General features: G+C 35.8%; 1 protein-coding gene across 1 annotated transcript; it reads left to right on the forward strand.

Moving 5' to 3' along the window:
• The first annotated feature begins 714 nt into the window (after positions 1–714).
• LOC145583107 (kinesin-like protein KIN-13A) lies at positions 715–10268 on the forward strand. Its single transcript, XM_081640259.1, has 14 exons — positions 715–934; positions 1029–1168; positions 1285–1544; positions 2289–2498; positions 2672–2842; positions 5277–5378; positions 5541–5618; positions 5723–5804; positions 6535–6697; positions 7146–7475; positions 7866–8084; positions 8174–8756; positions 8939–9004; positions 9662–10268. The coding sequence occupies exons 3-14, from the start codon at positions 1338–1340 to the stop codon at positions 9842–9844; spliced, it is 2394 nt and encodes a 797-aa protein (XP_081496385.1). The 5' UTR covers positions 715–934; positions 1029–1168; positions 1285–1337; the 3' UTR covers positions 9845–10268.
• The last annotated feature ends 3163 nt before the right edge of the window (positions 10269–13431 follow it).

Here is a 13431-nt window from a genome sequence, read left to right on the forward strand (position 1 = left end):
ACCAAATTTTATTCAACCAAACAACTTAGGGTTTGTTTGGCATTGCTGTGGTTTTCTGTTTTTTGTTTTTTAAAAGTATATGATATATGTCCATAATGAAGCAAAAATTATTTAAACTTATTAAAATCATGATAATTTTGAAAACTGACAACAAAAAAGTGGAAACACCTTTTTCTTGTTTACTATTTTTGGTTTAAAAAAAAAAAACAGAAAATTGAAAACAAAAAATGATGCAAACAAGCTCTTAGTTTGCAATTCCTAGGAACTTCCAATTCCCACAATTTTGTATGTAAACCAAACAACACCATAGTTGCCACCCGACTTCCAAGTGCGTGCTTCTCCAACACGCTTCCCTCTCTTTCATTACGTAAAAGAAGATGTAATATCTTCACATGTTCAAGGTCAATTCCGTAAATTAACCCCCTACATTTTAGTAACGTAAAGATTCAGACACCCCCGCGCCTCTTCTTACTCCACTACAAATCTTTTTTTCAAGTATCTTTATTATTAGAACCGCCTAATTAATTAATTATAAGACATTCAAACAATTAAATTACTTCTTTTTTCCGAAAATACCCCCACTTTTTATCTTTTGTCAAGAAATTTATTGCTTTTACGAGGGTATTTATGTCTTTCTGTACCGTAGAAAATAGCCGTTCATTTTTTAGTTTTACCTGTAAATTTAAAATACTTTTATTTTCTGTCACGAAAAAGTATAATACGTGAAGCAATGTTCAGAAGGAGGAGAGAGAAATTTTGAAGGTTGCGCATTTCGTGCCCCCCCATTTTTTTTTTTCATATTCCCAATTTTTTCGCATCGAATCCAAATTAGGGTTTTTGCGTTTGTTCAGTTTTGGTTTTGATCTGTTGGATTGAAATTTGATTTACGTTGGTACATTTCTGAAAAAAGAATTTTAGATCGCCGCTGAATCTGGTATATGTTTCTTTCTGTTTATTTCGATCTTCTTTATTATTTATTTTTTTACTTTATTTTTTTGTGATTTGTGACGAATTTTCCTTCATTTTAGGGTTTATTTTTGGATTGAATTTGGAATTTCGTGATCATTGCAAAATCAGATATCGCCGAGAATTATTTGGTAATTTCAGTGGAAAATTCTTGTGGAACCAACTTTGATGTTTTGCTTTGGGTTCGAATTTTCACCGACTTGTGAGTATCACATTATAATTATTATGTTTGATTAAATTTTGGTGAATAATATTTGGGTATTTGAAGAATGAATGTGATGTTTGATTGATTTGTAATTTTTATATGTGAATGTGAAGGTTGGATAACTTAGATCTTGAAATTGGCTCCCCAACGCCGGTCACAGCGCCACATGGGTGGCCAGATGCAACAGAGCAATGCCTCAGCGGCGGCAGCTCTGTATGATCACCCCGGTGCTGCCGGTGGGTCCCTTTATAATGGGGGTCCCACTAGTAGCGATGCCGGTGATGCTGTCATGGCTCGCTGGCTCCAATCTGCCGGGTTGCAGCATCTGGCCTCTCCCTTGGCTTCCAACCATGTGCCCAATCTTCTGATGCAGGTATGCTGTTCTTGCATTTATTCTGATGATCACTTTCTGGTTAACTGCTTCTCAAAAATATAATTTAATTTGGGGAGATTTGGTTTTTTAATTTTTTTGTACTGGGTATACTGTTTTCGAGTTTAAAGCTATATTGACTAATTTGGAAAGATTAGTGAATTTTTAAATGGGATGCATTTTTTTTTTGTTAGATACTTATTTGTTCATGGTAATGTGTCTTTCAATCAATCAATCAAAGCCTTAATCCCATAAGTGGGGTCGGCTACATGAACCAAATTTGATTATTTCGTGTAGTCATCAACAAAGATCCTCCTCCTCCATCCCTTACGATCCAATGCCTCATCCTCATGCATATCCATATACTTCATATCCTTCCTAACTCCTTCCAACCAATTCATTTTCGGTCTCCCTCTCCCTCCGAAAATGTGTGTTTGATTTTTTTTTTTGGAAATAAATGATCAATTATGTACTTGTATATTGTATGGGGGTCTTGGATTACAAAAGCTATATAGACTAATTATAGAAAGATGAGTGAATTTTAAATGGGATGCTTTGTCTTTGCTTTTTTTTTCCATCAGATGAACAAAATGATCAATTATGTACTTGTATAATGTATGGGGGAATGTAGGTTTTCAAATAAAAATATGATTTGTTTAGATAGCATATGCTGTTATAGAGATTTTGTGTTGATTGTGGAGTTTTTAGTTTGTTAGCTAATTGTATAGTACATTAACGGTGTTGCAGGGCTATGGGGCACAATCTACGGAGGAGAAGCAAAGGCTGTTCAAATTAATGAGAAACCTGAATTTCAATGGGGAATCTGGTTCTGAGCCATATACGCCTACAGGCCAGAGTGTTTCTGCAGATGGTTTCTATTCACCTGAGTTTCGCGGGGATTTTGGAGCTGGGCTTTTGGACCTGCATGCTATGGATGACACAGAACTTCTGTCAGAGGTATTTTCCTTGATAGCATGCGATGTGGAGTTTGCAGATGTTAATGTTATTCAGGGTGTGTCTGTATTGCTCTTTTACGAGGCTTTGTTGTTTTATGACTTATTCTGGTGCTTTTTATTTTATTGACCAATTTTTTTCTTCATTCTCCCTCATTTTTCAAATTATTCCTCCAGCATGTTTTCTCAGAGCCCTCACCTTTCTTGCCGGGTTCAGCAGCTTCACTTGATGATGACAGACAGTCTAGGGGACAAGGACAACCTGATGCAGATGCTCCTGCTGTGTCAACTGCATTTGATAAAGATACTATTCCAAAAGAAAATAATGTGGCCAAAATAAGAGTAGTTGTAAGTATTATCTGAAATGATCTTGTTAATCTAGTTTCTTGCATCTGCGAGTTCTTATGCTATTGTCATAAAAGTGTATTTTGAGTTTTTTCCTTTTTTTCTTTTATTGAAGCAAATAAGTGCTCTCATGATTACTTATATATATGACTTAATATGTTGCCTTGTTTCCTCACTGGATTAGTGTTCCCATAATTTGCATGCGAGTATATTGGCCTTGCAAATGGTAAATTGTTGCCTATGTATCTCAAGTGGCATTGCTAAAAGTAATGGGGGAATTGCGAACGTGCTAACCTAACGTTTTTGATAACCCATAGAAATATACAATTAACAATAATGAATTCAATCAAGCAAACAGCCAAGTAAAAATAGAGATAAATATAACTTATAAAAGTACAAGGAAAGTTTTATCCGTTAGAAATTGGGAATACAAGTGTTGGGACAAAATCCACCAATACACTATGGAGTAATTCAAATGGATATAGATGATGAATTATAAGATTTTATTCTTATGAAAACTCATTCACACTTAGCGATGTGCTATGAACCGAATCCGAATCCAAAACCCGAACCTGAATATCAGATCATGATAACTGAGCTGAAATTTCGGTTTGGGTTGGAATTCTGTTTAAAAATGATTCTCTCCTGGATTGGGGATGTGGATATTTTAGGGTATCTAATATGGATTGATTATAAATTAAATGTATTTGATATTATTTGTTAAGTCTATTTGTAGCCTAGTGGTTGTAAAATAAGGTAGGTGCATCCAAGGGTAGTGTTTTGCTCATTTGAATTTTTTTTTTTGCTCAAGTTATGATTATAAAATGAGCAAAAAACATTAAATGAGCAGAAACTTAGGTGCAAGGGTGTATCAAGGTTGCACGGATTCGCCAAATGGCTGCCGTCACCTGTACCGGATTCGTTTCGGGGACGGGTACGGCTGGGAAACGTCCTCAAGGCGTCCCCTTTAAAAGTGGTACGGCAAGCTATTTTGGGGACGTTGAAATTTTTTATTTGAAATCAGTGACTGTAGTCTGTAGACAGTAGGTAGAAAATGAGAGTGATAAGTTTAGAAGATTTAGAATCTAATATTTGCAACAAGTCAATTATGTGTTTGATTGTTCGTAATTGTTCTCATCTTGTAATTTCGGTACAATAGTAAATCTAACTTTTATCCGACCAAATTGAACCAAAAAGAACCAATACCAAAAATATTGGTTTCACTTTAGGGTGGACAAAATTGAAACCTGAAAGTAACAGTCTTTTGAAATAATTTTCTAAAGGGTAATTGAGTCGAATTTGCACAGTCCTACTCATACTCATAGCCTCATACACTTTAGAAAACCTAGATTTAGATAGCATAAAAGTTGTATTAATATGCGTGTAACTTGTATATATTGATGACCATAGGTATATATAGCATAGGCATTTAATGAAACATTGACGGATAAGGAGAAAACACGTAGAAAACCTAGCTTCGTGCACACTTGCCTTTGCCTTGTGCGTATATGCTTCCCTAATTGCTCTTTGCTCAATGCATGGATACACAAATTCTGCTATTCCCCAACTTTGTAATTTATTGGCCTTGCTTGGATGAGTATGTGTAGGTAAGAGCAATTGCGCTACCACCCTCTCCAAAGCCCCTTGAGTATGACCTATGCTCAAATCCAATCACCACTCTTATGTCTATGTTGATCAACTTTTAAACCATCTGCACGAAACCCAGCAAATAAATACTTTGTTTATGGATGAAATAAACCCTTTTGTAAATAGATTTATGGAATCCCAAGCAATGACAAAAGTAAACTTTTCTGAGGAGGCAATGTAGAGGTTTTTGGCTAGAATGGTATGTTTTTTTGCATACAAGAATTTTATACAACTTTTCTTACTTGCATGCAATAGATTACTTGTTAAGATGAAGAATAGGTGAGAGGGGCTGGTGGGCAAATTAAATAGGCTGATAAAGTGTAATTTGCTTACATGCAATAGGTCTAGTACCGAGAGCAATGTAGAGGTCATTCCCTAGAATGGTATGTTTCTTAATAAGATTGGTATACAATAAGGTATACAACTTGTCTTTGCATCTGTGTCCAAACATTAGATAGTATCTTGTGCTTGAAATTTGGATTCTTGATAAGTAGGCTACTTAGATTTGTGTCTATATTTGATACCCATGCTCCAGTCTAAGTAACACAATTCATAATATTAGTGCTATAAAGTTGATGGGAGGTGTTGATGGGACCTGTGTCCTGTCGTGGGCTGCTTGCCAATGCAGATGCCTTGATTCTCCCTAAGCTTGCTGTTAACAATGATTTGTTTGCGCAAATTGATGGCTATAAGCCTGTAACTGTTTATAAGTTGTGTGTAAATGTTATGTCGTCTTTTGTCCATTTCAAGGGATATGTGGGATCTCTAAAGTCTATGTTTATGTTATTAGGTGCGCAAAAGGCCTTTGAACAAAAAGGAGCTTACTCGAAAGGAAGATGATGTAGTTACTGTTTACGACAATGCTTTGACTGTTCATGAACCCAAATTGAAGGTATCTATATTTCTGTATGCAGTGACAACTTGAGATTAGCTTTGTATTGGGTAAAGTTGACTGTGGGTTTTAGTGTTTCATTGTTTACTATTTCTGTCCTTGATATTATTCTATTTTTAATTGTGAAATCACTACTTATTTTATTTTTGCCACATATGAAAGGTGGACTTAACAGCATACGTTGAGAAGCATGAATTTTGTTTTGATGCTGTTCTGGATGAGCGTGTAACCAATGATGAGGTATTCCATTTTTCGAATTTTAGGTATTTTGGTTATACTAATGGACATATAGTAAAGTTCATGTGTATTCTGTTTTCGTTATTCCTCATTTCTTTTTCCATCAGGTATATCGTGGTACAGTTGAACCAATCATTCCAACCATATTTCAGCGCACAAAGGCAACATGCTTTGCATATGGTCAAACTGGTATGTATGGTTTCTCTTCTCTGTTTACTTGTCTGCAATGTAAAATATAGGATTGTGTTCCTTTTTTTTTTTTTTTTTTTTTTTTTTGTCAGTTTTCCTCATGCAAGTTTGAATTATAGTATTGTTTTTATCAACTCTTCAGAGTTTGTGATATAATAAATTGTTATCTGTCGTCAAGATCTCCACTTCTGGTACTTTAGTGGGCTGTAGTGGGAGCTACTTCTTAGGGATTATTTGTTGAGACTTTCTTTGCTGGATTAATATACTAGAGGATAGACTTGTAGTTCTAACTTATTGTTAGTTCTCACACTTTGGAGCTTAAGCTTTGAATGGTAGTAACCAGAAATATACATGCTTTTACTAGATATGCCTAGTAGAGGGGTACACTAACATGTGCATACCTTCATCATCTTGGGGAAATGAAATGATCCTTCGAGCGAGTAAGCAAGAACGAGGGAACATTATTGCTGGAAGCAGCTGTCCTGTGCTCAGTCTATGGGGTTGCTGATATACAAGGGAAGGTGGGAGCTTTGAGGGGTGAGGGAGGAAACAATTCTTGTTATTGCAATTCAAAGTATTAAATAATTATGTAAAATTTAAAAAAAAATTCTCTTCTAAGGCAAACTCTGATCTATGTTCTGGCTTATACTTTGAGAGATGTATAGTTTTTTTATGTTTTGGATGATCGATCACCTGTGATGTAACAAATCATTGTGTATCTAATTTTCAGGTAGTGGTAAGACATTTACCATGAAACCTTTACCTATCAGAGCTGCTGAAGATCTTCTGAGACTGTTGCACCAGCCTGTTTATCGTAATCAAAGATTCAAATTGTGGCTCAGTTACTTTGAGATTTATGGGGGCAAATTGTTTGACCTCTTATGTGACAGAAAGTATGGTTCATACATGTTAATTCACTTCTTACTCGTGTTCCATTTTGGGATAGTTGGATGGGTTACTTATGTCTTAGTATACCTTGCTATTTACTTCACTCTTTTTACAAACTAGTTGTGGTTTGTGACGTTTGGCTGATAATTGTTCTCTTTGTATTTAAATCTTATTTAGAAAACTGCTTTGTGCGCTTTAGTATGATTTTGCTGCAATGCATGTTGGTTTGTTTTTCAGCATGTCCTATTTGGAAAAGGCAATGAAAATTATTTTCTTTTTGTCATATCAACTAGTGTACTGTATACTTCTATACTACCTATTAAATCTGTATATTATCAGATAAAATGCATTATATTTGAGAGTTTTGTGTTGATAATTATTCTAGTTGGGATTATTACATTATTTTTTGAATAGTGACAGATGTACTAACTGAATGAGCAATTTTCCCTGTAGGAAACTCTGTATGAGGGAAGATGGACGGCAGCAAGTCTGCATTGTCGGACTGCAGGAGTTTGAAGTTTGTGATGTGCAAATAGTTAAAGAGTATATTGATAGAGGGAGTGGAGCAAGAAGTACTGGTACCACAGGGGCCAATGAAGAATCTTCAAGGTCACATGCTATTCTTCAGCTTGTTGTGAAAAAGCACACTGAAGTAAAGGACACAAGACGAAATAATGAAGTTAATGAAGCCAAGATTGGGAAGGTGGTTGGAAAAATTTCTTTCATTGATTTGGCTGGAAGTGAAAGAGGGGCAGATACAACTGATAATGATCGACAAACAAGGTGCTTTTCCTACAAAATCTCTTTGCTTCCCTCTCTGGTCCCCTGAAGTGGCTACAAGGACAAAACAATAGTATTGTTGATAAAAATGAGTACAGTGTTGTCCTGCGATGGAGCTCATTTACCTATTTTAATACTAAGTCTACTACTCATTACTGCTTGTGCTTGTAGTTCACTCCATCTCTATTTATATGTCGGCATACCAAATCTTAGGCCATTAAAGACAGGAGAATTAGAAATTTTGAATATATAAAACATATTAGACTGATATTCTTTGCCTTTAGGGTGGGCACTAGAGGAAGTCGTGTTCTGCTTTTCAAATATTTGTTCTTGTTGCTTATGATGTTTCATCGTATTTGCCTTATTGTCACTTTCTTGGTTGACTCGTTTCAGGATTGAGGGAGCTGAGATTAATAAGAGTCTTTTGGCTCTCAAGGAGTGTATTCGGGCACTTGACAACGACCAACTTCATATTCCATTTCGAGGGAGTAAACTCACTGAGGTTCTTCGTGACTCATTTGTTGGCAACTCAAAGACTGTTATGATTTCTTGCATTTCTCCAAATGCCGGATCATGTGAACATACCCTTAATACTCTAAGATATGCAGATAGGTACTTACGATTTCATTCAGTTTTGTGATTATGTGTTTCTAATTGCATATATCTTAATTACAATTTTCATTGTTGATTTGAATGGACAGGGTAAAAAGTCTCTCGAAAAGTGGTAATGTGAAAAAGGATTCGTTGCAGAGTTCAGTACCAACTGTAAATAAGGAATCTACGTCCATGCCAAGCGCACAGGTTTTCACAGATGTTGAGGCTGTTCAGGAGCGTCCAGAGGCTAGAGGAGCTGATGTCAGTAGAAAAGCAGTAGAGAAGGAAAACTTTTCCTACAACCCTCCATCTGATTTTCCAAGTCACAGCTACAATGGAAGGAGTGTGAATAGTGCTGCTTCTGGATCAAGTGATGGAGATAAATTTGAGAGGAAAAATAATTATGGTGGTTCTACTAGTCAAAAGACTTACTCATCATCTGCCCAGAATTCTGCTGATATGGAAGAAAACATTCAGAAGGCATCCCCTCCTCGCAGAAAAATCTCAGGTAGGGATGACAGGACAGAAAAACTTGGGACCTGGCTTAAGAAAGATGGGGTTGGGCCTGATCCATCAACCATAACTCACAGATCTTATAATATGAGTGCTGCAAATGCAAACAATGTTTCGTCAAGGCATAATGAACCTGAAAGTGTTGCGAATGATGGAAATATTGATGCGATACTAGAGGTTGGTTTTCCACGATTTTGATGAGTATCCCTTTATCACTATTTACAGCTTTGGTTTGATGTCAAATTGCAATCTTTTTCCTTTTTTGACATGAGCTGAAAGTCTCTTTTTTGGTTGCTGTATTTTATTTTGCATTTTTTTCTCAAGTGTTTATGTGTCAATCTGTTTCAATTTTTTGGTAGGAGGAAGAAGCACTTATTGCTGCGCATCGAAAGGAGATAGAAGATACAATGGAGATTGTCCGTGAAGTATGTATCTTTACAGCTGTAAAGCTTTTAGTAAAGAGCTTTTTTTTTAAAAAAGCATTAATGTTATTCGTTATTTTTTACTACGTAAATTTTTTTGATTGGGAAATAAAATGGATTACAAAATTGTTCTTCGTAAGCATGTCCTTTTACAAAAGACGACATAAAGAGAAAGCTAAAAACAAAAAAATCAACTTGTTTGTACATCTTACCTTGGATGGTGTTTGCAAATAGACAGCTAATATTTGCTAGCTTTACACTGTGTGATTGTGTGTTCACTATTATAGGGAGGGCATTTAAAGTTGATGGGAGGTGTTGAAGGGTATGTATAGCCTAAATGCCTAATGCTAGGGTGATTAAACCTTTGTTACTTCCACTTTTTATATTTAGCCTAAAGTTTAGGGTATATCTAGCATATAAACAATTTGCTTGTGAATTTTAGTGTCATGTCCAATCTTGGTTTTCTCCAGAACATAGTTTTAATAAGAGATAAATTCTGTTTCTATTCTGTTGCAACATCCTTAAAATTAACACATTGAATTTAAAAAATTGAAGTACGTATTGAAGTTTGAAAGAAGGAAGTAGCTCTTAATGAATAAACTAATAGGATTAACTTCTACAATGTGCAGTAACTGCAGCTATTTCTTTTATATGCTACAGGAAATGAAGCTTTTGGCAGAAGTTGAGCAACCAGGGAGTCGAATTGACAATTATGTTGCACAACTGAGTTTTGTTCTCTCACGGAAGGCTGCAGGTCTAGTTAGCCTGCAGGCTCGGCTTGCCAGATTTCAGCACCGGCTTAAAGAGCAGGAAATTCTTAGCCGAAAGAGGGTTCCACATTAACCATGTTTCTCTTGTCAACGCACCTCACTTTGAACACTCCAAAAGAGTTATTCATGTTGACATGGTACCCTACTTTGTTGCACTGGTGTAGTCAAGAAGCTGTGATGTTACATCTCACAAGCGTGTGTCATGTCGAAGCTTCTGCCCAAGAGACCTTTGTGGAAAAATTTGTGTTTTTTGTGAAAGATATTCATGTAGTCAATTGTATTATTTTAGTGAAGTCTGATATGATGATATAGACGGGCTGTGGTCTGGCTGAAGAAGGGTGATAGGGGGAGATGATTACACAACACTCGTGTTTTAGTTTGAGAAGTGGAAGAAATGCTTTTATTGTTCTGTTCTTTAATTCATTGAATTCCAAAATCTCTTGTAATTTGCATATAACCACAATGATGGGAAATAAAATTGGAGAACCATAACTAGAGCTTATAAATTTTATTCCAGTTCTTAAATTCGCTTGGTTGCACCAGGAAGGCTAAGTTTTGCATGCTGCGACAGCAAATGGTTATGTCTTTGTTGCAAGAACATGCAAGGGTTTTAAAAATCATATACTTGGGTGTGCAAGCCAAAACATCCTACTTTTGTTCAGTCTCCTTGAAATTGCAGTTCTTAACTTTGTAACCACATTAGAGTGGAGATGCAACAAAAACTCTTCAATTGATTATTTTGGGTACTTTTCTTGCTGGATTTTTCACCAAATGCCTCTGAGTTATTTTTTTATTCACCATATACCCACGAGTTTTACAACAATGTCACCAAATGCCCTTAAACCACCATTAGTCATTAGGGCTAATTATGCCACGTGGCGGAACCTGATTAGTTATTTTTTTAATTATAAAAAAATTTAAGAAAAAAACTTTTTAAAGAAATTAATTTCAAAAAAAAAAAAAAACCTATCCACCACCCCTAACCCCACCAACGTCGTCGGCACCAGCCAACCCCTTTTGCCGGTGCTAGGCCTGTTTCCCGTCGGCGAACTCTCCCTAACATCCTCACCCTCCCTGAGACCCCTAAACGTAAAGCTTTCTCTCTCTCCAGTGCCAGAATCAACAAACCCCAACACCCCTATTTCCCTCCCTTGTCGACGCCGACCACCGCTCACAGCCATCCCATAATCCCTTTCCCTCCCACAAAAACCACTCACGAAAACCCCAAAATCGAAAAATCAAAACCCTAAAAATAAAAAATCAGGGTTTCAATTTGGGGGGTTTTTTTTATTTTGGGGTTTCGGTGAGATAGTTTAGGGTATGGAGATGGCAAGGGAAGGGTCAGTTTGGGTTCGCAGGTGCGGGGGTGAGAATGTAGACGCCGGCGGCGGTGAGGATGGTAGAGGTTTTCGAGGGAGAGAGGAAGATGTTTTTGGGATTGGGGAATGGGCGGTTCAGGGGAAGCAAAGGGGGACCCGACTGTTGAGTTGTCAGGTTCGCGGTGGTGCCGGCACCGGCAGAGGGTTTAGGCACATTACACAGCGGCTGGGGCTGGGCTGTGGTGGTGGGTGGTTTTATTTTTATTTTTTTGATTATTAATTAAATTATAAAATTTAAATAATATAAATGGCAGCCACTCATAGGTTGCCACGTGGCAAATTAAGCCTAAATTACGAACGGAGTTAACGTCCGTCAGTCATTTGGGCATTTTGAAACATTTTTGATAAATTTAGGGGCATATAGCGAATTTGAAAATTTTTGAGGGTATATGGTGAATAAAACAATAAATCAGGGGTATTTGGTGAAAAATCCGTTTTTCTTGCCTATATTTGAAGAAATGGAGAAAGGAAGGAAATTAAATAGGCTATAACTGATTGCCGTTTGCAACGTTATAAAAACTAACCAAACGACAATATTTTCTTTTATAAAAAAAAGGAAAACATACCATTTAATTATTAATTTACCTACCATTTTATTATTAAAAACAATTAAAAGAAATCTTTTAATGAATATTGATTTACCTACCATTTTATTATTATTATTTAAAAAAGAAAAAATACAAGTTTTACACTTTGATAAATTTGTAAATAAGTAACAAAAACAACACTGTTCAAGGAAGACTGCAAGTAGTGTTAGCGGTTTTACCATGAACAATGAGTTTTTTTTTTTTTTTTTTTTTTTTTTTTTTTTTTTTTGTGTGTGTACTATTCATGGTAGAACCGCTAATGGTGTTAGCGGTTTTTACGCAGGGAACTAGAGACGAGAATGTCTCTAGCAGGGGGACCAATCTATAAATAAAAATAGATGTAAAAAAAAGAAAAAGAAAATGGAATCGTAAAAATAAAAAAAAAGTCACGTGACTCCAAAAGAAAGAAACAAGAAAATTTTGCCACTCACTTTTGCAGTACAATGTCACATTGTCACCCACTTTTGTAGCACAATGCCTCGAAAATTGTGAAGTCTAGTACTATTTCGTCAGTCTTTTATGAAATATCAGCAACATAACAAAGTAAACCAACAATAACGGAAAGTTCAATGATAGTCTCCATAACAACTTTTTTGGTATAAATGAATCTAGATAAAATTTATTGTTCGTTGGTATAAAATGTAATGAATTTGGTATATATGGTTGGAAGTGGTAGTGATGTGTATTGAACGACAAAAATCGTACTTGATGGTACGATTGAGTTGACCTGTGACAGTGATTGGTATTTGGGCGGGTTTTTTCACTCCTAAGTCAAAGCCACATTCAAATTTAAATTTCATGAATTGAGTAATTGTAGACACCTAAAAATGTCTCCCCAAAACCATACTCGATGATGAACAACCTTTAATATCCATTATTGGTCGGGTTAAGTATTTTATCTTTGGAGTTCTTAAATCCATATTCAATGTAATACATTTCATAAACCAACCCAATTCTTAGCCCATTTACTAAACCATAACTTATATCCCTCTTTTCGTGTCCACATCACAAAACCGAGATAAACTGATTTTGTGACCCTATAATTTTGATCCAAATATTATTTGTTTGGATAGGCCTTGAAATAAGCTTTTTAAGGGTATATCATAAGCCCAATTTCGATTTAAAACGAAGAAGATATGAGCAAAACACTAAACTCTGCCCAAAACCGACAACCTTTCACTAAAACGGTCATATATTAAAAATATACAAAATATTTTGACCTGATTTTAATGGGTTAGAAATTAGACTTGATAAGCTTTCCAACGATATATTATATGCCTTATTTCGAGTTACGAATCAAAAGTTATCACAGTTGTAAAAACACGTAAAAACTAGAATTTACCTTGCCACGGTAAAATTGCCGCGCCGCGACATATTGTAATGTGTCCCGACACTTTGTACCGTGTCATGGCACCGTGACACGACATTTTTCTTGGGTTTTATTTTCGCGAAGCTTCAATTCTAGGATTCCGTACCTCACCCCTCATATTTTCTCTATAAATACGAGGAAATTTTAGATTTTAACACCTGACAAAAGCGTAAAAATGGATTTAAACACCTCCATAAAAAAAAATTATTTTAACACCACATAAAAAATTAAAAAATTGAAGTTACCACCAAAATCTTAGTTCCGTTAACGAAAATGTTACTGGGGCCCACTCCAACGTATACTTTTTTGGAATCCCTCTATATAT

Source organism: Chenopodium album, chromosome 15, assembly GCF_948465745.1.
Source record: "Chenopodium album chromosome 15, dcCheAlbu1.1, whole genome shotgun sequence".
Lineage (NCBI taxonomy): Eukaryota > Viridiplantae > Streptophyta > Magnoliopsida > Caryophyllales > Amaranthaceae > Chenopodium > Chenopodium album.

Excerpts from the sequence above, each read along its gene's own strand:
- LOC145583107 (XM_081640259.1), top strand. The coding sequence starts at position 1,338 with ATGGGTGGCCAGATGCAACAGAGCAATGCCTCAGCGGCGGCAGCTCTG. Across the intron at positions 2,843-5,276 it reads TGGCCAAAATAAGAGTAGTT|GTGCGCAAAAGGCCTTTGAA; the intron begins GTAAGTATTATC and ends TTATGTTATTAG. Across the intron at positions 5,619-5,722 it reads AGCGTGTAACCAATGATGAG|GTATATCGTGGTACAGTTGA; the intron begins GTATTCCATTTT and ends TTTTTCCATCAG.